The following is a 25,611-nucleotide window of genomic DNA, read 5'->3' on the forward strand; positions in this document are numbered from 1 at the left end:
TCTTCTCGCTCACAAAACTTACATCATGGCAGTGAATCCAAAGTCTTTACACTTGCTACTGTAAACATCTTGTAACTGTGGGGAAGGTTTACAGTTCAAAGCAAACCTGGTTCCCCGAAATCATAAAGAGGCTGTGTGAGTCCCCCTCAGTTGGAAGGGCCTATCACAAGTCAAAAAGTACTGTACTCTGGAAATTCTGCAGTCTTAAGCTCCATGTGTGTTTTGAATACTCTAGTCAAAGGAGGAAAAAATACAGTCACAGTAAGATTTGATTATAGCTTTATTTAAATGATACAAATTCACTCTGAGGCAGAATGTCCCAGTCTTCTGCCTGAAACAGAGCCAAATATAATTTCTTCCAAGGAGCACAGGCCCCATATGAGCCAGTAGAGTGCAACAGGGAAAAGAAGACATTCTGCCATGACTTCAAGAATGTCAGCTCCATATTCCCCACCCCACCTGCAGTTCTCTCTTGTCCCCTGCCACATCACACTCTTCTCGTCTTCCGTGATCCAGCCAGAACAAAAAAGCAATTTATTTTGAATTCCAAAAAACAATTTGGAAACTGCCTAGCTCCCAGAGGCAAATATTCACAGTCCTGCAAGGAACACCATATTTGTCAGACAATCAAGTTTTATATCAGCCTATGAAAAATATAAAAATAGGCCTCAAACAGAGCAGGATATTACAGTATACAGTACATCAATGCATTCCCTTTGCCATTCTTTTACAAGCTGTAGAAGCCTTTATAGTGCAAGAAGAGCAAGTCACAGACCCAATTTTTAAAAGCCTTTGTAGCAACACATCTATTTGGGGAAAGGCTACGAAAATGGGTAAAGATGATTCAAAGCTACATGTAAGATGTATCTCTAAATCAGAGCTGACCGGGTCACAAACTGGTTACATTCTTCCTGTGAATATGACCAAGATGTCTCAACTAGATGGGTTCTTGAACACTTGGGATCATCATTATCCATCTTCTACAGCACCGCTATGGATTGCTAGAGAGGGCTGGGCAGTCTTCTAGGGTGGAAAAGTGTGGTTTTAACACCAGCTTTTATCTGTAAAATGGAAACAAGCCCCATAGAACTATAGAGATCTTCAGAGAATAAACATGGTAAATTTAATGTATTTATGCACCAAGATAGTTACAAATATTTTCCAACTTCTGTTTTATCCAAAATTGGAAAAATAATATCTTCAGCAGTTAGTGGATGTGGTATGGCCATTTGGATCTAGACTGGAAGTCTCCATCTATGCTTCAGGAACAGAACTTGTGTAATGTGATTTCATCAGGTGTGTTTGTGTTGGACATAGAATATATCTTATTCAATAACCACCCATCTACGCAGACAACAGGAGTGTTGTTGTGCCTTAAAGAGCAGCAGATTTATGTTGGCATAAGCTGTCTAGGGTGTCCCAAGAATTCTATTTGCACTAATGGAATAAATATTTCTGTATCTTCAGATTTAGCTTCAGACTATTATTTCTAAAACCTGTATGTAATTACAGCAATTTATGTAATTATACAGTTGTGGCAACAGAAGGTTACTGCTTTAAACTAGGTCTTAAACTTATCCTAGTATAGAAAGCACTAGTTTCCTTTGGAGTTGTAAAAACCATCCTAATTAAAAAACCACATCCCTGCAGCCCCTACACTGCAGTTCAGACTTCTGTAGTGTATGAACCCTTGTATTCGATTGAATAATGCAACCATTAGTAAGAATTAGGCTCATCAGAAGCCTTGCCCTTTTTAAAAAAAAATGGTCCCACAGTCTTTGGTGGGAGATCGTTTGCAGATAAGAGACCTTTTGGTTTCTTCCATTCAGTTATAAGACCTAAACTGTCCTGTAAGTCGATTAACTATGCAATATGCTGGGGTCCATTCTGTGTTCAACAGTATAGGATTGAAATCCCACCCCTGAAATTTTAAAAACACCGACCTTTCCCTTTATCCCCACTTCAGAGACACTGTAACAACTGCAGCCAAGAGCTCTAACACCCTTCAGCAGAAGCACAACTAGAAAGCAATTTTAACTGCACAAGCCACAGAAATGGTTACTTAAAAAGGGGGGAAATGGTGAGGCCCACCACTTTCATCTGGTTTAACAGCACAAAAAGCAAGGGGGAAGGGTGGCATCAGCATATACAGCGATTCTCTCCTCTAGCACCAATGGAATGTTAGCAGTTAAATGTTTCTGAAGCCATTAAAAAAAAAAAAAAAAAAGAACCCAAAGCAATACCCAACAGACAGGTGAGAAGATGGCAACTAGGATGGGCAGGCACAAGTTAGAAAAAACCGTTAATGCCACTTTTCTGGGTGAACACTGATTCTGGGTGGGTTCGGAGTAAAGGAAAGGGGTTGTCTGAATACACAAGAGGGCTTGCTTAGCAGGATACTTCCATTGTCTGAGGAGAGCCACGAATGTCAGCTGCTTCAGGCATTCCAATCGTTGCTTCTGGTTTGCTGGCCTGAGACCTTGTCTGAGCACTCTCGCCAGAGCTTGAAGAAGAGTGGGTCCGGGAGCGGATCAGCCTGGTCATACTAGCAGACGGCACTGTGAGGAGAGAGGCAACAATGGCCAAAATTAAAAGCAGCTTGCAAACTACTACAGATGCCCTTTTTCCAGTAGGAATGGAAGAAGAGAGATGCTGAGAAACAAATTCGGCATTCCTCGTCATGGGACGCAGTACTTCACTTAGAGTGTGTGACTCCAGCAAACGTAGGTACCCTTAACCTGAGTTTGCCTAACTAATGCCAATGTTGTGGCATTTGTAAGGGAGAATCAGCAGATGGAGGAGAGGGGTGCTTAAACCGTATTACCCTGCCAGCATTCCCCCAACCACTGATTTGCCTTAAAAGGAAAATGCAGTTTGGGAACTCCATGGCTCTCCATAGCATGTAGTTCCACCCTTAAATGTGACAATGAAGCGTCTGTATAGGATCAAATGCAGGATGCTGAAGGCCCGACATGGACAACTGCCGACAGCTCTTGCCAAGCGTGATGGTAGCTTGCTCAATCCATCACACCGCCATTTAAGAAAACCGAAGATCACAACCCTTACTCCTGAATCTTCCATGAGCTGCAAACCATGCAACAGCCAACCAAATACAAATGCAAAAAACAAAGGTAGTGCAAGAGGTGTAAAAATAGAACGGCCTAGAATACAGAAAGTTGCCTGGCCATGCTGTAAGCAGTCAGAGTAATGCAGCCAAGGTGGGGAGGGGGAGGGAGTGGGTAAACTCAGCCAAGCCAGTCACAAAGTTGTAGGTACCTGACTCAGTGCTGAGGTGGCTGAGCTGCACGTAAGGGACTGGAAGCAAAAGGTAAGAGAAGGAATGGAAAACACAGTTAGCGCGTCTCAACTTGCCCAGGGCTATGCGAGCCACTTGAGCATCAAGCATGAATTTTCAGCCCTTTGGGGAATCATCTGCTACTACTGCCAAAGGCATGTGAAAAATCCTCTTCTGTCTTTAACAACATGATGTGGTTCTTTTCCTGACACTAAAATTAATTTTCATGTCGGAAACCATGTATGAGGGAGACACAAGGGGTTTTCCTCGGCCATAGGTACAAACCTCTAGAAGCCAGCGCATACAGCAGCTGTACCAGGATCAAAGGATTATAGCCGAGTTTTCAGAAGAGAGCAGAAGTCAGGCCTATGTAAGGAATGTTAGTTCCTCACTACCCTGCTGGTTGGTCAGGTCAGTACATTAATAACCCAAAATTGTGGTGCCTGGATTAAGAAATCCTAAACTGAGACACGGTTGAAAATATGCATTTTAGCCATAGCTTGGGTCTCGGCAATTTTTCTGGCTGCCAAGTATAATACCACTAGGGCAAACAATGCCGATACACAATACATTTTGGACAAGACCTCTTCCAGTTCAGTAGTATGTATGAACAATACGGGCCAACAAGGTTCTTAACCAAAAAACCACATCATCAAGAGCTCAGTGGGGCATAATGTAACAGCAAGACAGTTAACCTCAGCTTAAGCTTTTAAAAAATAGTATAGTATTGTCAGCACTTACTGTAGCCCATTCCTTGCACAAAGTACTTGAATGCTTCAGTCAATTTCCCGGGCTGGAAAATACAACAAGCAAGACTTAAATATAAGTAAAGCTAGGTTTGTACTCTCAAGTGTACCGAACCCAGACATTACTGAGATCTCACCTGAACAACCTGAGGCAACCCTCCGCAGTCTGCCATCTGAAAGAATAGAGTTGGTTTTTAGCCAGATATCATTATGACTGGTTCTACGTCTAAACTACAAACGAAGACTAAATTCATCACAGCCCCACAGACAAAATGGGTAGACTTCTGCAACAGGCAGTTTTATGCAGCATATGATCTCTATATTTCTTAGCATGCATGGCTTTATAACCATTTTTTTCCAGAGAAATTAAGCAGCTGCAGGAAATTGAGAGCCAACTGAGGTGTTCCCCATTGGTAAAGAAGTCTAAGCCAACATAAATCCTACTGTGGTTGGTTAATTCTCATATCTGGACAAGGGATTTGGAGGTGGGAGAAATGTATTTCTGAAACACATTTATGACAGTGCACTCTGTTGCCTTTTAGTTTAAAATTACCACCGTAAGAGGAGGTATTCTACATCGATCTAATACCCTTCTCTTGTACTGGAGGCTGGCAAACAGGAATAGATTCCTAGAGGCCTCTGTGGAAGCCACACAGAGATCTCTCTCTAGAGGTCAGCACAGCTGCCCACAATAGTGTGTTACCTTCAAAAATGTTGTGTTTGCTGGATCCAGCCGTGAATTGCACTCAACCTGTAAAATACAGAGAGAGACTTTTCATTTTCACAGACACAGGAAGTAAAAACAGCGACAACACACTGGAATAAAGAACTCAGTCTAGAAGGGGAAGGACTTGGTGAATAAAATGCAAAAGTAACAAAAGTAACAATCACTGCCTTGATAAAGGACCAAGCTCTTCCTGCAGTAACTCACAGATAGGACCGTGACTTCCTTTGGGAACCAATGCAATTGTTGATATGATTAACTGCTGGGTTCCAAGTAGTAAAGAAACACACAAAAACTTGCATTTAGGGGAAAGGCCCACACACAGAGACCAAGAAAATGCTTGCTATCAATTTGTGACATCAGATCAGTGCTGTACAGTGGCTAACGTTGCATTTGGATGGGGGAGATGTGGATAGAAATCTCTGCTTAGCTCACTGTGCAAGTCATTCTCAATCTATTCCTCAGTGTTACTGTGTCCATTACAATAGAATATAATGCTACGTATGCTGCTCTGAGCTCCTTGAAGTAATGGCACGTTATAACTTTGATAAATGAACACTGAAGAAAAGCCTCCAAGAAATGTGCAGCAGGGACAGCTGACATTACACAAATACTGAACATGCAGAGTTGTCAGTGAAGGTGGGAATTCAAAATTCCATTAGTTATTATAGTGTCCACAGATGGTTTAATTTGATAACAGCCAATAAGCAATGTAAACGCTAAACTTTAAGGATGTGGCCATGTGCATTAAACCTTTAATAAAAGGTTTAATGCAACTGTTTGTCTATTTACATTTTTAAGGGAAGCCAAAACTAGATTGAGCATTGGGGGGTGGGGGAAAATAGAGGGGGATTCAACAATACATTGCTTTCATAATATCAGAAGGCTCCATCAATGAATCCTACATATCCTACTACCATCGCCATCCCACCCCACCCGACCAGAGATGCATGCATTTAGACTTGCTCAAATATGCACCAAGCACTGAGGCTCCCTGAATCCATCTTCATTTGTCTGGATTTGTCAAACGAATGTCACAGATCACTAATTCATTCATAGTGAACAGAATTTTAAATAAGGTAAAGGTCCCCTGTGCAAGCACCGGGTCATTCCTGACCCATGGGGTGACGTCACATCCCGACGTTTCCTAAGCAGACTCTGTTTACGGGGTGGTTTGCCAGTGCCTTCTCCAGTCATCTTCCCTTTACCCCCAGCAAGCTGGGTACTCATTTTACCAACCTCGGAAGGATGGAAGGCTGAGCCAACCTTGAGCCGGCTACCTGAAACCGACTTCCGTCGGGATCGAACTCAGGTCGTGAGCAGAGTTTGGACTGCAGTACTGCAGCTTACCACTCTGCGCCACGGGGCTCCTTGAACAGAATTTTACCCGCATACAAATATCTGTTAACAGAAGCAACCTACTCTCTTGATAAATGCTATTCAACTAGCCATGCAAATTCGAAGAGTTCCACCACAACATTGCAAGGGATCAACAAAATGACCGGAGAGTGAATATCAGGAAAAATGACTAAGCATACTTACCACAGCTTCAACTGCCGGCGAGCTATCCCCAACCACTAGTAAGGCAGGACACCTGGATGAAAGCCACAGCAAACAATTGAACTTTGCAGAAGTACACACATCCCCACCCCACAATCTTCTGTTGGCTATGAATCCTGCTCAGCAAAAATTACACAGCAGTATAGACCACAGCCCTTAATAATTTATCCAAGCAACTTTGTGAATCATTTAGTACAGTGCAGCTCTATTGCCTGTGTAGAAAAGCCCTCTTGAATAACTCCGTTTTGCACAATTTGAGGAAAGCCAGGAGAGGGGGACCTTTCCTGACATCCTTAGACAGGTAATTCTACATGCTGGGGGCCACAACAGAGAAGACATGTGTACGGGCAGTTGTTGGTTTTGCCCATTTGCAGACTGGCACCTGCTGAAGACCCTACTCTGATGAGCAAAGCTATCATGGCAGAGTGTAGGGGGAGAGGGTGGTCTGTTATAAAAAAACTATAAATAGCAACTTACTTGAGTGTTTTTGCTGTATTTTCATTCACACCTAAGACTGGTCTCTCAATGTCCAGATCTCTACGGCTAGAGAACAAAGCAGAGCTACTGTCAAACACCAAGAAGCAGGTTGGTGATACTAAGGCCTTCTGTATGATATGCAAAACAGCACAACTTTTCAGCTTGGATTAACCTTGACAAGGTCAAGACAAATAAATAGGACAGCAGATCTGAGATTGGAAAATGAAAGGGACTAACATCACACTAAAGAAATGGTAGCTATTAGGGGTATGCATTCGGCAAAGTCAAACCAACACCCCCCCCCCAAAAAAAACCTTATTAGTATTTTCTAGGATGGGCTTGGCCTGGCCGAGCCCCAGCATTCAGCTCTGCACCGCCTGCCGCCTCCGAGACCCATGTGGAGTTCTGAGTTGCCCCATGGAATTTTTCAGATTTTTAATAGACCCATTTTTTTTCAAATTTTCCAAAAAAGCAAAAAAAACAACAACAAACCATACCATTATGAGGGTTCAGCTTTTTTTTGGATTTTTCAAACATTTCAGAGTCTATTAAACCCAATTCTGAAAAAATGGTGCACACCCTAGTAGCTATCTTAAGACAATGTGTATGTGTGGGCGGAGGGGCTAAGTTTCATATTCTACAAGTTATTGGCCACAGAACCAAAAGCTGGCTCATGGAGTGAAGTGTGCTTGATGTCCATGTTTTAAACAACAGTTTCATAGCTTCTTCTGGAAAGCAGGAAAAAAATTGAAACAACCAGTGAAAAAGGCCCGAAACACCTACACCAGCATGACAGGATCATATGGAAAACACAGCTGAGCTTAAAGGGGATCTGACAAAACCACTCCCCTGAAGCATCTTATAGGAGACTGCTTCCTACAAAGGACAATACAATCAGCAATTTGTAGCAGATGTTTAACATACTGAGTTCTTTCCACAGCTCTTACCAACTACTTCAGCACCACTATTTTTTTAAAAAGGGGAGAAGAAAGAAAGCTCGTTTCTATATGAACTAAAAAAAAGGCCTGTACCTATTGTAGGAGGTGAGGAAGAGCTGAAGATTTTCCTGATTGATGTCCTGTGCTATATGAAGTCTGTATGTCTGGATCAGGTCCAGATTAGCTTGCAGTTCTTCCTGGTGAAGAATGACAAACATTCTGATCAGCTGCCATGTTAAAAGATTCGTTTTTGTAAAGTGTTCTTTAAATGTGTTAGGGCACCATATGATACACAGAGCAAGAAAAACAATATGTATTTATTGTTTACTTATTTTATTAGTCTTATAGCCCACCTGCCCTAGCAAAGCTGAGCTCGGGAAGGCTCACAAATATAGCAAGCAATTCATAAAATTACAATAAAATGATTAAAACATTCAATAGTCTCAAAAATAATCCAAACATCTACAAAATAAAATATGAATAAATATAATAAGATGGCGCGCCAGATAGCACAAAATTACAGCAGGGCCGACAAGCAGCCAGAACCCCCCACATAATTCCCAATTAAAAATAGAAGTGTGGCCTGGCAGTGGCCCTTTACTGGACTGTGTTACCTGGCCACCCCAAAGATACATGTCGCCACTGTTCCAGACATGCAGCAAGCCCTAGACGCTAAGGGAACAACTCATGCATCCTCCCGCGAGACAGGCAGCACGGATCCATGGGCAGGACAGCCCCTCCAAGTGAACCAGAGAGAATCCATTTTCCTGCAAACTGTTCTAGTGTCCATCAGACGCCATTTCGCAAGGAACAACTAGACACGTATCCAGCCCCACCCCATCTGCATGACTAACGATCCCTCGGACGCCCCCGAGGTATCAGCACCAAAGAGATCGCACCTCAGGCAACTAGGAAGTGACTCACGCCTTTGTATCAACTCAATAAACCCATAAACAATTGTCTCCCGGGTCTCCCGGAATTGCGCAAAGTCCATAGGTACTAGTTAAATCACCCATTGCCCCAACCCAGTAGCTGATCGTTAACGCTATTGTCTGCCTTTGTTTGCCATGGGAACCACGAGGGGGTAAGCCCATCATCCCCTATCCCAAAGAGTATAACTGGGGTAGTTTTCAGCCACAAACTAGCCTTCTTTTACCCCTCTCCTACTTGCTGTCACTCTGTTGGTGTGGGTCTTGCGCAGCCCAGCCAATATATCCTCCCGACTTGCTGGTCAAGCCCCGGGAATCCCCGTCCCCCTCCTTTCTATTAGCCACATGGAACTCAGGACATCTCCGCTACTAGACCAGGTGTAGTATTACCCTCTTCAAAGAAAACTGCCACATTGGCAAACGTCTCTGTATTCCTACCTTTATTTCCTAGCCTCTGATTGTGTGTACGTATTATTGGACTGCTTGTGCACATATTTTAAAGTAAACCTTTTAAAAAGAAACCATTGCTTCCGACTCTTGTTTGAATCTTGGAACGGACTCCCGTAAACAAAGGTTAGATCCCAAGGTTATGCCCATTGCCAGTTATTGATTTGCTAATTCCCCCATATAAATATTCATAACCGAGAATTTTAGCTAACAGGGGGGGTAGGTAGGGAGAAGAGCATTAGATTTCTAAATCCTGTAGACAACAAGGTTAGGGAGGGAGTCAACATATGCAAGTAATTTCCTACTGCTGAGAAAGTTTCATAATACATCAACAATACAGAAGACATTCATGTCTACCTCCACGTTGCCTTTCCACCCAACCGTTGGACATTATTACCCTTAATGGAAAAGCTGCCCCAAAGCCCCAAAGTGAGATTGTGATGCTGAGAGCCAGCATGGTGTAGTGGTTAAGAGCGGTGATTTGGAGCGGTAAACTCTAATCTGGAGAACCGAGTTTGATTCCCCTCTCCTCCACATGAGCGGTGGTCGCTAATCTGGTGAACTGGATTTGTTTCCCCACTCCTACACATGAAGCCAGCTGGATGACCTCAGGCTAGTGACAGCTCTCTTAGAGCTCTCTCAGCCCCACCTACCTCACAGGGTGTCTGTTGTGGGGAGGGGAAGATAAGGTGATTGTAAGCCGGTTTGATTCTTCCTTAAGTGGTAGAGAAAGTCGGCATATAAAGACCAACTCTTCTTCTTCTTGACAGCTGCTACAAGGACCAAGAACAGTTTCTACCACATTTTGAAACACATTAATTCTAAAAAAGCCAATTAATATAAAATTTGCTGTTGACTTACCTGACCAAAAAGGTGAGTCAGGACAATATCCACAATGTTAGTTGTCCACCCAGAAAACTGTAAAGAAAACCCCCACAATTAACGAAAGTGGTGGAATTGTATTCTACTTTTACTACATTTTCATATCTTGGCCTTCTTCCAGAGAGCTCAGATCAGCAACATGGAATACACAAAGAGTATTTTTTTAAAGTAAATTTGTAATCACAGCCTAAAATACTTCAAGACAAGGTAACCAAAGCAATGATGCCAGTCAGGAGAGTTTCTATCAGATGTATATAAAAGAGAAGCATTTAGGATGTAAAGTCACCATTTTACATTAATAAATTGAGTACCTTTCTATAAAAAGATTATGCATAAATATTTCAAGTGTAAGCTTGGCATTTGGCTGAATTCTACAGGGGAGCCTTAATGGCCCTGATTGGGCAGATAGAGGGCATAAAAATGTTAGATAAATAAATAACATGTACAAGCCAATACAGAATAGCAAAAGTCTGGTAAACAAGGGCCCCACCCTCTATTATTCCGACTGTTTTGCATTCATGCACAAGGCATCAATTCCCATATAAAGTCTATGCCACTACCTTTGATATGCATGACCACCCATCTAATATTGGTCTTATCACTCTTTATCTAGGAATCATATACTGTGCTTTCATTTGCAAACTTATATATTGCTTGGTTAGATGTTAGTTTTTTAGCTGGGGATTTTCATACTACTGCATTATTAGTAACCAACATCCAGTCCAGTATGCAGAATGAGCACATTGCTTTGTGCTACACCTCTTGCTTCAGGCATCATGAAACAAAATGCAAAGAAAGGAAAGCCAAAGGAATCTTCTAGTGCTGTTTCACATGCTATTTTCATGATCCTGTAAAGGTAGGTTCGTAGGGGCTGTGGCTCAGTGGTAGAGCATCTGCTTGGCATGCAGAAGGTCCTAGGTTCAATCCCCAGCATCTCCAATTAAAGGGACTAGGCAAGTAAGTGATGTGAAAGACCTCTGCCTGAGACCCTGGAGAGCTGCTGCTGGCCTGAGTAGACAATACTGACTTTGATGGACCAAAGGTCTGATTCAGTATAAGACAGCTTCATGTGTTCATGTATTATCATCCATGTATTGGAAAAGTCACAAAAGCCGCACCTTGGATGCTGCCCAGTCCATCCATCCTTTTGCACACGGGTCAATATTAATAAGCACAAGGCCTTCCACCAAGTCCGGGTGATTCAACTAAAAAAAAAGAGAGAGAGAGAGTGGAAGGGGAGAGGAAGTTATCTGTCTCTGAAATCTCCAAATATTTGTGCTTTAAATGGTATGGATGAATATGAATGCTTCATCTAGATCACACCATTTGTTAAAATGATCACACACATGAGTCACAATATTTGGGCTAATCCTGATGTACTCCCTTAATTTAGCTCAGGGAAGAAAAAAATATGGGCATGCCACCCGCTTTGACTGGCACTGAACAATAATGACAGAGCTCTTTCCAGAAAAGGACTGGGAGCTCTGCTGTATGCAAGGAAGGGGCGTTCACTTTGAATTAGCTGCTTAAATTCTGATCAGCTGTTAAGGGTGAATTTTCTTCCTCCAGAGGGGTTGGGATACCCATAATTCAAGCCATTTGTTCTTGCCAGCATTTCTTATTACAGCAATCGCCTTTACAAACAGGTAGCCCTAAGAATAGAGCTGAGACACTCTAATTTTTCAGATAAATAGTCAAAGAAAAACAATACTTACTGCAAACCGGCTGAGAATGTAAGCACCAGCTCCAACTCCAATGCCAATTATGCTTCTGAGACTGAAAGAGTTTAAAAGGAGGGCCTCCTCAGTACCAGCAACATCTTCTACATCAGCTGTTTTACAGCCCCCTTCCAGCACACCAAGTGTACCATTTTATATTCTACTAGTAGCCGCAGTAAGGAATAACAGATGACTAAGTATTCTGCATTTGGGATACGAATAAAAAATACCTGGCGAACCTTTTGCCCATTGCAATATAAGCAAACAGCCTCCTCTTCTAGGGAAGTATCAGGAAAAGAGTATTTGGCCACTTGCAGTAATTGATATGATAAATCTGGGTAACTATGTGCATACTTGCCTCAGGTGTGTAAGAACAGCAGGGAGCATTTCAGCTAGCTCATCAGTTGTGGGATACTGGAATCTGAAGCGTAAGAAGATGCTAGTTAGAGACTACACACCAGCAATCTCGAACATACATTAAACTATATCAAGGCCATTTCATTTCACAGTTCTGCAGAGATACACCGCCATTCCACAAAAACAGATACTAGGTTGAATAGTTTTATTTGCATTTAGCTATAGGCCATTACAAACATGTCAAGGATACCACAGATACATAATAAAAGGAAATACAAGGTCAATAAAATTCAGGATTGATAATAAATATACATAATAAAACTGTGCTAAAAATGATGCATACAAAGAAATAATAACTAAAAATTGTGGTGGTGTCCCAACTGGCCAATGGGACCTAGCAACCATTAAAGTCAACTCGAAAGTTCAGCTCTCTTAGCAACCATATTGGACCTTATTTTCTTTGCTGCCAGAGCATACAGGGAAGTCCTATAAGCAAAAACAGATACTAGAGCTTGGCAAAATGGCAGTGAAAACTTATACTGACTAATACACGCAGGTAAGGTGCCAAAGAGGATCACAGCAGATTCATATACTGAATTACCATGTCCATTTGCATCTCATCTCCCCCAGGTCATCCCTGTGCTCACTTGCCACTGCATAAATGTACAGGCAGCTCTAGGAAATAAAGGCCCTCTCTAGTGGCTTTAGCATTTCAAGTGCTTTTGATAGGACTGCCATGGCAATATTGCAAAAGCTAGAGTTTGGTATAACAAAGGGAAAGCAAGAGGTTAACTAGGCAGAGCTCCTGTCAAAATGTCATTATAAAACAGGTGCTATCACATCTACAACAAATGCCACACCCATTGGAATGGAATGACCTCTTGGATCTGGAGGCTACGGCCACACTTACCCAGAAGGGAAAGGGGGAGCCCCTTCCTGTTGTCCTGGTGCATCAACATGACACACAGCAAAGTGATGCGTGATCTCCTGCATGTCTTCAAAGTTGAAGAAAGCATTGAAACAGGATTTATCTGAAAGCGAGAACCCCAAAATTACTCAAGTAAGAAAGTACCACTCCATTCTACTATCTGCTTCTCATAGCTGAATGATCACATTCATGCTTTGTGCCCAACAAGTTATCAAATCGTTCAAAAGTAGAAGCCATGGCTCTATTTTGCCCTTGAAGTCATCAGTAAGAATATAACTGAGCTAGCAAAACGCATGTACTAGACAAGACAAAAAAACCCAGATCTGATAACCTAGAAAAGAGGACTTACGGTTGAGGCCGATATCATGGTACGTGAGGATGATGGGCCTGTTTCCTTTTGGTGTTCCACGCAGAGTGACGTGAACAACTCCAAAAGCTGTCTCAATGTCATGCTCCTGCAGAAGGAAAAATTCAGATGGTGGGTAAAAGAAAAGAAAAAATCCCCTGGAAGACATCTAGGCAGGAAACAGTAAGCCTCCATCAGATAAGCTTATTTATTGTATTTACAAGATGCCTTTCCAACTCACCACAGAGCTCAAGGCAACTCACTTAATACAAAATAAAGCCTAATAATATCAAGTATATAATTCATACTTATAACACTGACAAAAAAAACCCCTAAATCAGGCATACTTCAACAAGCCTCAGCAAAGACCTCAGAACACGTTTGCAGCCAATGGCAACATAATAATAAGAGCGTCCCTGGGGTCTCTAAGGGGAAGGGGATCCCGCAGAGAAGGCCCAACTCTACAACCTTTGTACAGTGAAGGAAGAAATGTGGAGCAAATGCTTTTCAAGCTCTTCAAGAGGCATTTTTAGTTCCCTAATCCAGCGGTAACCGACTTCAGCACAACAAATCCACACACCGCCTGCCTCTCAACTGATCAGCCATAGTTTGACAAAACACCTTTCTCCTCCCCCTTCAGTATCACACCTATGCGCATTTGCTTTGCTTCATCCAATCTGCTTTCCTCCTTTGGCTCAAGCAGGTGTCTCCTGAACCGTTCCTTCGCAAGGTTGAGGTGGCCTTGAGAAGCACTATTCTGCTGAATAGCTGGTTATGCCACATAAGGCGGGGAGAAGTGGATACAACATCGTATCAGCAGATTGTACATTTCGTGATGACGCACACAGCCATCACTGTATTTAAACCCGATCACATGACATGCAGTATAAGCTTATCGGGATTCATTCCAGTTACTGAGAAATTAACTCCACAAAATAGCTACGACAGTGTCCACACGTACATTCAAGAGCCTTTATCTTGCTTTTCTCAGAAGCCCACTATTTGCATGTTCACGGTTTCACACTGCTTTTGGGGGAAAGGGAGAACAGCGTGCCCATGAACCGTAGCTTAGAGGGGGAAATTCAAGCAGGTAGAACTCAGCTTCCAGAAGCAAACCAGGACTGTTGGCTACTGGCATCTTCCCCCCCCCCCCTTTACTATATATAAACTGTCCTAGTTTGAGAGAATAGGAAGAATCAGTGTGGACAAACAAGTCAAGGTTTAGACTGGATGTAAACAGCAGATGGCACCAGCCTCTCTTTTAACCTACAATGCTCCCCGCCCCCGTTGGGAGACAGCAGCCCTGCCCTAGAAAACTCATTAGGTGAACCTAGTGTGCAGTCTAATTGCTTTTTCTGGATCCACCTGGTGACGGCATGTCACACGAGGCCCGCAAGAGGCAGCTCTGATGTCTGCAGAAAGCGACTATTTCCTTCACACTGAAGATGTGAGGAGGCTGGTGGTGTTAGTAGGAGAAAAGGGGGTAGAAAACAGTTACACATCCACTATGCAGATTGCATTAGTACATCTCCACAGAAGTATCTGAAAACAAAGAGGATCAATTTAAAATGTTTATCAGATTGCCTAAAGAAAAAAATCAACATTGGTCCCTCTAGTTCTGAATACATATATAATATCACAAGATTACCAGTTCTGATTTAAAAAATAAATAAAGCAAGTTTAAGATACCTTAGAAAAACACAGATGGGATCCAAAAGGTCTCTTTTTCAGAGGAATGGGGGGGAGAGATTTAACAAAACAGCACCAAGCACTGAGACAGGAAACAAGCAACAATTTTTAGATTATGAACATCTCTGCACTGAAGGTTCAGCAGATATGCTTTTTATGGTCCGTGTGGCTATTTCTGTTGTGCACGGTCAAATATGTGACCTTAAACTCATTTAGTTTCTTTAGCAGTATAGCACAGTACATAGACAACTTGTGCCATTTATGAGCAGAGCTATGGAAATTGACGGTGGAGCGCAGCAGTTGTATGTACAATTCTCAGAATCTCAGCTTCTGTTTTTAAAGCAGCTTCAAGCTCACAAGATGGCAGAGAAAGACATGTTGACTTTTTTCAATGAAGCAGAAATTAGAGATTGCATGGCTGGGTATCCCAGCAGCAGGGGGAAGGGACTGGAAGAGTTCCCAAAATTCATGCCAACTCAGAGCATACCGAAGGCTTGCCAGGAAGCAGCCTGTAATTTTAAGGCAAAGCGGTGTTAATGCAGATGTGGTTAGGCGGTCAGAGGCAGCAAGGGTGATTGCCTCTTCCTCCTTCGGGGGGAAAAAAAAGAATGACATAAAATAATGGTTTAGCATGTAAATAACCCTGTTTGACTTAGATACTTAAGAGGACTTCCCTTTGATACGTCTGTTCTCAAAGGAGAATCTTTCCACTTTGCAAAGACAACAGTGCAAGAAAAACAAGTCTTACTGGGCACGCTCCCAAGTCCAATTGATTTTAGTGGACCTCAAGTAGACAAATTGTTTCTAAGCAGGTCACTTGGCTTAAAGTGAGAAAAGCCAGGCAGAAATAGGCTGTGAGAGTCTTTGGCTGAAGAGCAAGGGAAAGTGCCCATAATGCAACAGTCTCACTTGATAATACAGTGCCACTATATAAGAAGTAAAAGAGAAAGATGCCTGGTTTTACAGTCTATTGATCACCTGGCCTGCCTTCAATGAATGAAGGGGCTTTCAGGGATCACATCACACAAAGGGTGAAAACGCATGGTCGCTTTATCCTGCTTTAATCCCTGTTTCAGCCAGGATTCAGCCAGGATCGAACGCATGCGTTTCGCCTAATGTGCATTCGATCCTGGCTAAAACAGGGATTAAAGGAGGATAAAGCGACGGTGCGTTTTCGCCCAAAGTGTGGCTGACTAAAATCATAAGGTAGGTTAGATATATGAATAACAATATATTCGTGCATATCCCAGAAAATACCCTTGCAGAGGTCCCCAACCTTTTTGGGCCTGCGGGCACATTTGGAATTCTGACATGGCACGGTGGGCGCAGCAGCAAGATGGCTGCCACAGGAGGTGGAGCCAGCCACAAAATGATTGCCACAGCTTAACTTCAGTAACACAGTGTAGATCCTTACGCTATGCTGGCAGCTGCAGCCAATGCAACTTTTTTAAAAATATGCACAGCCAATCAAATCTCCAAAAGTCAATCAGAAGCCTTGCTGGGCAAAAGCCCCTATCTAACCCCACCCACTTCCTAAAAACACTTGGGTGCCAGAAAAGGTGTCGGTGGGCAACATGATGGGGACCTCTGTTGTATTGCATGGTAGCTCTCTATTAAAACAAACTGCATACAGCTTGCCAGGCCTTTCCTGGATAGTCATGGCTTGTTTTCTTCTAAAGCTTTCTGCCATTTAGTAACCTTTCCTTACCCTTTGCCTCTCCCCTAACTAGCTCTTAGCTCTGTCATCTCCCTATTACAACCACCACATGGAAGCTACCAGATTCTCTTCCACATGGCTACAGCTCCATGTAAGACACAAATTATGCAGAACTGAACGTCATGTAAACTGGCCCTCTTGCATGAACATTCTCCATGCCATGTTAATCCACATGCTCAGTTTGCTTCTCAGAGCCAGCTTGGTGTAGTCGTTAAGAGCACGGTGGTTTGGAGCGGTGGACTCTGATCTGGAGAACTGGGTTTGATTCCCCACTCCTCCACATGAGCGGCGGAGGCTAATCTGGTGAGCTGGATTTGTTTCCCCACTCCTCCACATGAAGCCAGCTGGGTGACCTTGGGCTAGTCTCAGTTCTCTCTGAATTCTCTCAGCCCCACCTATCTCACAGGGTGTCTGTTGTGGGGAGGGGAAGGGAAGGTAATTGTAAGCCGGTTTGATTCTTCCTTAAGTGGTAGAGAAAGTCGGCATATAAAAACCAACTCTTCTTCTTCTAAATGTTATGGCTTCTGCATGGAAACACTTCTAATGGCCTCCTCTATATGGCAGCCATATAATTATGCAGAACCTCTCATGAGCAGGAGGCAGCACCATCAGTTTCCCATATAGTACACAGCTATTGAGGGTTACCGCACTTTGCATTCCCAGCGATGTATTAAGAGTTTGAAAATGTTATAAAAAATACTGTTCGCACTATGTATTCCCAGCGATGTATTAAGAGTTTGAAAACGTTATAAAAAATACTGTTCGCACTTTGTTTGGCCCCTTTAGCTGTGAAGACGTCTTCCAACCATTTATAAACCGTGGTATCCAAAAACCCTTTTAAAGCAATGTTTTTTACAACATTTTCAAACTCTTAATACATCGCTTTAAAAGGGTTTTTGGATACCACAGCTTATAAATGGTTGGAAGACGTCTTCACAGCTAAAGGGGCCAAAGTGCGAACAGTATTTTTTATAACGTATTCCCACCAGTGTATTGAGTTTGAAAACAAGTGCGGTAACCCCCTTAGTCTTCTACAGAACTAATTTTTCCTTAGACTGAAGTTCCCAACATGACCTAAGTGTTTTGTGAAGGCCCTGTTTACATCATTGCCATTAAGTATCTGCTGCTTCTCTGCCATAAAGTTGCGACTGAAAGAAGGATCATGTGGGATACCAGCTGCTCAGACTCAAACTAGCACACTGAACTAAATTATTCATACCCACACAGAACAGAAATATTAATAGAAAAACAGTCTAGGCAGGCGGGCGATGGTTTCTATGGCATTTCTGTAAATAGAGATCAAGGTGTAAATTAACAGCAAAGCTTTGTGAAACCCAATCACTAGCTGGAGATTTTAAAATGCCCTCAAAATTCCAGCAGGCACCCAAGGATAGAGCCTAATCAGCAGTTATGTCTGCACACATTTCCGTTTCTCAGGGTACCTTTATTCAGGCCCCTGCTGTCCCTTAAGTCTATTTTCAGGATCACAGCTGAGTGCTGAAGAAGAGTGTGAGGAATCTAGTCCATCTAGTCTAGCATCCTGTTTCACACAACAGCCAACTAGATGCCCCCTGAAGGCCTACAAGGTGAGCACATAGGCCAAGCCCTCCCCTCCTTGTCGCCCCACACCCCAGCATTAGTATTCATAGTATTGTAAGTCCAGCACACCGCTGTAAGAACGAACATAAGAAAGGCCCTGCTGGATCAGACCAAGACCCATCAAGTCCAGCAGTCTGCTCACACAGTGGCCATCCAGGTGCCTCTAGGAAGCCCACAAACAAGACAACTGCAGCAGCACCATCCTGCCTGTGTTCCACAGCACCCAATATAATAGGCATAATATAATAAGCAACACAAAATGTTAATTAGCAAAAGCTAATGGGCCATGAACCAATAAATACATATATTTTAATATGCATACAGGAACTACACGTACTGCCACATCGTTCTATAGAATAGCGGTGGTCATATAAGCAGGAGCTGTGAAACTAAAAGGGATGCCTAATGGATAGTAGTAATAATGTCAACAAGACGAGCCCAAGAAAAAATCCTCATAACTGAGACTTTCAAAATATAGGCTCTCTTTTATTTGAATAAAGAAATTAGAAATTTGCACCCTACCTCTCCATATAAATAAAAACTAAAGTTCACTAGAAATAAGAACAATGCGGAAATAAAACAATTAAAATAGGTTTTTAGTCTACTATATCTTTATTCCCTACCCCTGTTATTATACCGAGTGCAAGTCCTTAAAAATAGCAATGATATAAAACTAAGGTGACTAATAGTACTCACCTTAGAGCCAGCGCGGTATAGTGGTTAAGAGTGACGGACTCTGATCTGGTGAACCAGGTCTGATTCCCCACTCCTCCACATGCAGTCTAATCAGTGACCCTGGACTAGTCACAGTTCTCTCAGCCTCACCTACCCTCACAAGGTATCTCTTAAATTGAAAGGGATTGTAAGCTGCTTTGAGACTCCTTTCGGTAGAGAAAAGCGGGGCATAAAAACCAACTCTTCTTCAACAAGGAAAAAGGCTGCTAAACAATGATATATAAGCAGGCAACTAATAAAAATAAAATCAGGGGGTAGTTTGGAAGAATGAAAATGTTTCCTAAAAGATTGCCAATTAAGTGCCAGGTTAGCTTCTGTGGGGAGGGAGTTCCAAAGCTTGGGTGTGACTTCTGACAAGGCCCCATCTCTAGTGATCACCTACCTATTCTCCAACAGTGGAGACACACAGAATAGGGTCTCAGAAGACCCTGACCAGTGGAGAGAAACTCATACAGGAGAAGGTGGTCCTTCAAGTAGCCTAACTTGGGACCATGTAGAACTTGATAGAGAATATATACCAATGAAGTTCACAACATAGTTAAATTGTGGAACTCCCTGCTCCAGGATGTGGTGATGGCTGCCAACTTGGAAGGCTTTAAGAGAGGAGTGGACATGTTCATGGAGGATAGGGCTATCCATGGCTACTAGCCAAAATGAATACTAGTCAGGATGCATAGCCATTTTCTCTAGTATCAGAGGAGCATGCCCATTGTATTAGTTGCTGTGGAAACAGGTGCTTTTTTCAGCGTCATGGAATACATGGTTACTAGTCAAAATGGATACTAGACATGATGCATACCTATTCTCTCCAGGATCAGAGGAGCATGCCTGTTATCTTAGGTGCTGTGGAACACAGGCAGGATAATGCTGCTGCAGTTGTCTTGTTTGGGGGCTTCCTAGAGGCACCTGGTTGGCCACTGTGTGAACAGACTGCTGGACTTGATGGGCCTTGGTCTGATCCAGCATGGCTTCTCTTATGTTCTTATGACATCATACTAGGACTTGGAAGACCCAGGTTTAAATCCCCACTCACCTATGAAGCTCATTTGATGACTTTGGGTCAGTTACATTATCTTAGCCTAACCTGCTTTGCAGGATAGAGGAAGGAAGAATCACATGCTCTTGTCCTGGATGCAGGGCAAGATAAAAACATGACAAATGGAATGCCTAGTGTACTGAATTGTGCCTACAAGTCAACAGTTAATATGTAGACCCCATTAATCCTATCTGCTAGCAGACGTAGATAACTGCCAGATGTAAGTCACTAACACTGATTGCACACCTTCACTCATTTAATTTAAGACCCAGTCCTTCTGCCATTGATAGTTTCCGTCTCAATGTCTTCCCACTTTTAGTTCACTAAAGGCCAAGTATTCTGAAGGAGGAAATCCAGAGATCAAACCAATAGTTTCCCAAGGTAATAATCTCCATAAAAATGGAACTGTCCCAGCCAGGAACTGTGGCAGGGTACTGACCTTGTGGTCTCATGCGCCTTTCCCATGTACCAAGCATCACTCCTCTCCCAGCTATTTTAGGAGAGAAAAGTTGCACCTAGTTGGGGGTGGGGAGAAAAGCATGAACCTCATTCACCTTGACTGATGAGACACAGGACTGTCTCTCCTACTATTACCAACTACTACAGTCACAAGCAAAAGGAAAGAAAAATATAGCCAATGTGTCCTTCAGCTTCTGTAGCCGCCAATTTGTTGGGGAGAATTATAAGAATTCTGCAGCGGTTTGGCAAGAGCAAGCTCACACGTTTGGACAGGTTTCTAAAATTAGCAGTGTGAACATGTTATCAGCATATACAGATGTCACTTTGATTTTATTGTACAACCTTGACAGAGGTAAATGGTATCACTATTACACAGAATCCCTTCTTGCCAACCTAGGAGCTGACATTTCCCTTGCAAAATACATTTCCTACATGGCAAGATCACTGGACAGGACTAGTTGACTGTGACCACAACAACTCCCCTACCCTTCTTTTTCTCATGTCTCCACAATTACCTTAAACAAATGGGAGGAGACAGGGTTAAAATATCACATCCAGAAGAGATCGTTTCCAACAAATTGACTGGTCCATTTGATTCATTTCACAAATGGTGCCTATACAAAGCTTCATGCCTACATCAATTTTAATGGTGTCTTGTGCCCTCAGAGCATCCTTGTCAAGAGGTGAAGTATTGTTACAATAAAAGAAGGAAACCTGGTCTTGTAGAATTATACAAGAAGAATTATCACATGTTCTATGACACCATTTATTGCTGGAAGCATACATTGAAGTAATTATGAAGAATACTACAGCAGACTATTATTTCAACCAAAAGCCTTAAAAAAATTTGAATTAATGTGTTTAAGTGTATCCAACTTTTCCCATTGTGTGTGTAGTTTCCATTGTTCCAAATCCATAATGGAACACAACAGAAGACCAGGAAAAGAAAAGGTTTACTTAAAATCAATTACAAAAATGGAAATTAAGCACAAATGTTACAAGTACCAAACTGATGAAATATGACCATCTGATCTGGAGAGGTTTATGTTCTATAGCCTTGTAAATTAATAGATCTATATAGGCATTTGCAGTTCCCAATACAAATTTTAAACATGCCTTCAGTCTCAAGTATATTCTTTTTTTCTTGGCATCACTGCTATGGATTTAGGGTTTTCTAGAGCAGGTAATGTTGCAATCTTAAGGAGACAGTTGGAATATCTGAAAATGTGATGATGTCTAAGAATCTTTCATGATGCATACCTATTCTCTACAGTATCAGAGGAGCATGCCCATTACATTAGGTGCTGTGGAACACAGGCAGGATGCTGCTGCAGTCGTCTTGCTTGTGGGCTTCCTAGAGGCACCTGGTTGGCCACTGTGAGAACAGACTGCTGGACTTGATGGACCTTGATCTGGTCCAGCATGGCTTTTCTTATGCTCTTAAACTTAAGTAATAAGACCAAATCTGTAGGAAGCTGGGCTTTTCCAAATCCTGCTTTGTGTAAAGTATTATGCTCGGGCCAAAAGTATTTCGGATTTCGGAATACTTGCATCTACATAATGAAATATCTTGGGGATGGGACCCAAGTCTAAACACTAAATTCATCTATGTTTTATGTACACCTTATACACATAGCCTGAAGGTAATTTTATACAATATTTTTAATAATTTTGTGCATGTGGAGCATCATGAGGAACCTGCCTTTGGCGCGACCGGCTTGCCATTTTATTACCCTTTGTGGGTGTTCAAAAGGTTTTGGATTTTGGATATCGGATTTTTGGATAAGGAAAACTAAACCTGTACCCTGACAATCTTTTTGGTTAAGGTGATACTGGACTCGGCTCTAGCTCGTCAAGAAGCTGGGCTTTCTAGCGCCTACATAATCAGGCTTGTTTTAAGTGTGTTTTCCAGCCATGATTTAATACTGGAAGTGACCTTCTCAGTGAACAAGCACCGGGAGCATGACAAGTCAGAGCTGAGGTCATACTTAATTACATGACAAGCAAACAACACACAAAGCACAGTTAAAAGATCGAACATTAAATGCTTGAAGTGGAGGCAGGCACAATATGAATACACCCATGGCTCTAGCTGTGTAGGTCGCAGACGCCATCTGCCCATCTGCAGTGAAACCCTGGAGACCCATTTAATCTACCATCTGCTGAAGGAGATGAAGTTGCTATGCTCTCAGTGTACTGCAAAGAACTGTGCATGGAATATGAACTGTAAGGTCAAATGAGCAAGTTTAACCTAGGAAAAAATAATGTAAATATAATTACCATGCTTGCTATATGTGTTTTATATGAAGAACAAAGCCACTACTCAGCTTGCTGCAAAATAAACCAACATTTTAAAAAGCGAAGCATTAATTCATGTTAACTAGAAGAGAATAGTACAATGTTAGCCAATTATCCATTCTCCAATTAAATGAAAAATTCAAAGTTATTCTAGCTTCAGTAATAATCCATTGAGTAACCAATTGTTGTACCAAGCTGTTTCCCAAGTCCAGGTAAATCTGTATCAAGTATACACTGATACCAGCAGGTGTGATCTAACGGTAGGTCTTAACCTTTTCATTGTGTGCCCCAAAGGGCATTAACCAAAGCATTAATTAAGGCATATCCTCTTGGCCCACTAAGGCTATGGGAGGCAGGAGCAAAAGTGCCCCAGTGCTCTTTCCAGCAAAGGAATGAACAACGGGGCACTGACAGATCACGATGGGTAGCCGTGTCAGTCTGTCTGTGGCAGTAGGAAAGAGCAAGAGTCCAGGAGCACCTTAAAAACTAACAAAATTTCCGGCTGGGTATGAGCTTTCGTGAGTCACAGCTCACTTCTTCAGATACAGCTAGAATGTGAGTTCATTTATCCTTGAGTATTGCCTAATGGCAATAGCATGTAAATGTCAATAGTAGGCGTGATTAGATTAGGTGTAATATGCAGAGGGGTAGTAGACATTGAGAAATCAGCATTGGTAATGAGATAGGAATCCCAGGTCTCTGTTCAATCCAGTAGAATGCATTGTCTTGAGTTTCATTATTAGTTGTAATTCAGCAGTCTCTCCTTCTAATCTCCATTGGAAATTCAATTTATTCTGCAAGAGATTCTTCCACGTCTATTCACTCATCTTTGCCAAACTGCTAACTGTACCTACAGATTACCACAGAGCTGCATCCTGAACCACAACCTGCAGGCAAAGCCCAGGACATTTCAAGCACTGTAAAGAGACACTTGAGGAAAATATCCAAATAGTATAAAGCTGTGTGTGTAAAGTGCCTTCAAGTTGCAGCCGACTTATGGCGACCCTTTTTTGGGGTTTTCAAGGCAAGAGACTAACAGAGGTGATTTTCTAGTGCCTTCCTCTGCACAGCAACCCTGGTATTCCTTGGTGGTCTCCCATCCAAATACTAACCAGGGCTGACCCTGCTTAGCTTCTGAGATCTGACGAGATCAGGCTAGCCTGGGCCATCCAGGTCAGGGCAGTATAAAGCTAGGTTCCTTTTTAAAAAGTTTATCTTTAATAAAGAGTGCACTGTAACAAGCCTTCACGTAGATAGCTGTCATCTTTTTTATGGCTTTTGTCAGAGGAATGGAACCTAACTGGGGTGCCAATTAAACTGACTCATTAAACCAAGCGTTTGTCATTTGTCACAGCATCGTTGAGATGCAGTGCATAATTATCTTATTTTGTTTAGATATTGAAGTGCCATTTTTCTCCCTAATGGAGATCCGAAGCGGCTCACCATCTCATTCTTCCTTTTACCCTAACCATCACCCTGTGAAGTAGGTTAGGGAGAGGGAGAGGAAGAAGGAGAGAAAATATTTTGGAAATTTTTGGGTGATGTTGCTGGAGCCACAGAACTGAATAATGCACGTGCCTTTTCAGAGGCCTACTGCACTTACTATCAGCATGGATGAAGGAAAAGGGGGATGGACCATACAGCTTCAACATCTGATAGTAGAACTGGTGGAAATAAAGCTCCTACATGTGGCTCAGATGCCCTCTCCTCAGTTTTCCTTTTGATTCTGGATTGCTGCTTTAAAAGGCGTTTATTCCAAAACATCACTGGTAACTTGGAAGATTTTCCTCAGTTGTTCTGCTCATAGAAGGTAATACATGATTTCCTTCTCTTTTTCTGGATTTTGCATGGGCCAATATAGCTGGTTACAATTTTCTTTTACTCATAAGCCAACACCAAAAGAACCAATCACAAAAAGAAAAACAGTTCAGCACTTATGGACTGAAGGCACTGTAAGAAACTTGCTAAAATAACAAGAAATCCCAGCTTCCGCTGAGACTAGAAATACCTTAGCAAATTTTCAGTTTTGATAGCTATCATATAATGCTGAACATGCCTCCCCAACCCCCTGCCAAGGTTACAGATCAAATAACATGCATAATAGGGCCATTTGGAAATTAGGTAGAAAAATCTAAAACATGTCAAAATAAAAGTCTGGGAGTTAACAACCCATCCCCAAAACTGTAGAAGCAGAGTCTGCACTAGCACACATTGCAGTTCACACACAAAAAAAAAGACTAACCAAGACCTAATGACACTACTCTGCAAGATCTCGGCTGCCATTTGGGGGTTGCTAGGAAACTTCTTGTAACATCTCTGGGCAAGCTGATAGAGGACGCTTGGAGATGAAAGCCTGTCTGTGTTCTCTAAGCTCCTCCACTCCCCAATCAGTTGGCCATTGGTAGCTGGGTGGGGGTTACAGCAGAACATGCTTTTAGTGCTAAAGCTTTCCCCAGGGGTCCTTGGAGCTGGTAGTGCATTCTGGGCATTCAGCTCCAAATCTCTGCATATCAGCTGGCGAGGAGGGGGCTTGGAGCTGAAAACGCACATGGAACGTTCATGGGTCTGCCTCTTGTGCTGTTACATCTTTTAAAATAAAAAGGTTATAGCAAAGATCTATCATCTTTTACGAAAACAAGTATTTTCTGACTCCCAATTCTCCTCAACCTCTGTCAACAAGGGCTCAAGGAGGCTTTTCTGTTACCATCATCATAGATATTTATTTGCAGAG

General features: G+C 42.4%; 1 protein-coding gene across 1 annotated transcript in view; it reads right to left on the reverse strand.

Annotated features, from left to right (window-relative positions):
• Positions 1-2,228: 2,228 nt before the first annotated feature.
• The window catches only part of NDRG3 (NDRG family member 3), a 30,023-nt gene continuing 6,640 nt past the window's right edge, over positions 2,229-25,611 (reverse strand). The window contains exons 3-16 of the mRNA XM_056867565.1: positions 13,351-13,456; positions 12,984-13,104; positions 12,075-12,137; positions 11,714-11,774; positions 11,117-11,203; positions 9,978-10,034; positions 7,834-7,937; positions 6,803-6,868; positions 6,308-6,359; positions 4,745-4,792; positions 4,179-4,214; positions 4,037-4,088; positions 3,277-3,315; positions 2,229-2,558 (exon numbers count right to left, since the gene is read on the reverse strand). Coding sequence (XP_056723543.1) covers positions 2,389-2,558; positions 3,277-3,315; positions 4,037-4,088; positions 4,179-4,214; positions 4,745-4,792; positions 6,308-6,359; positions 6,803-6,868; positions 7,834-7,937; positions 9,978-10,034; positions 11,117-11,203; positions 11,714-11,774; positions 12,075-12,137; positions 12,984-13,104; positions 13,351-13,456 — 1,062 coding nt within the window. The 3' untranslated portion in view covers positions 2,229-2,388. The remainder of the gene's footprint in view (positions 2,559-3,276; positions 3,316-4,036; positions 4,089-4,178; positions 4,215-4,744; positions 4,793-6,307; positions 6,360-6,802; positions 6,869-7,833; positions 7,938-9,977; positions 10,035-11,116; positions 11,204-11,713; positions 11,775-12,074; positions 12,138-12,983; positions 13,105-13,350; positions 13,457-25,611) is intronic.

Source organism: Euleptes europaea, chromosome 2, assembly GCF_029931775.1.
Source record: "Euleptes europaea isolate rEulEur1 chromosome 2, rEulEur1.hap1, whole genome shotgun sequence".
NCBI lineage: Eukaryota > Metazoa > Chordata > Lepidosauria > Squamata > Sphaerodactylidae > Euleptes > Euleptes europaea.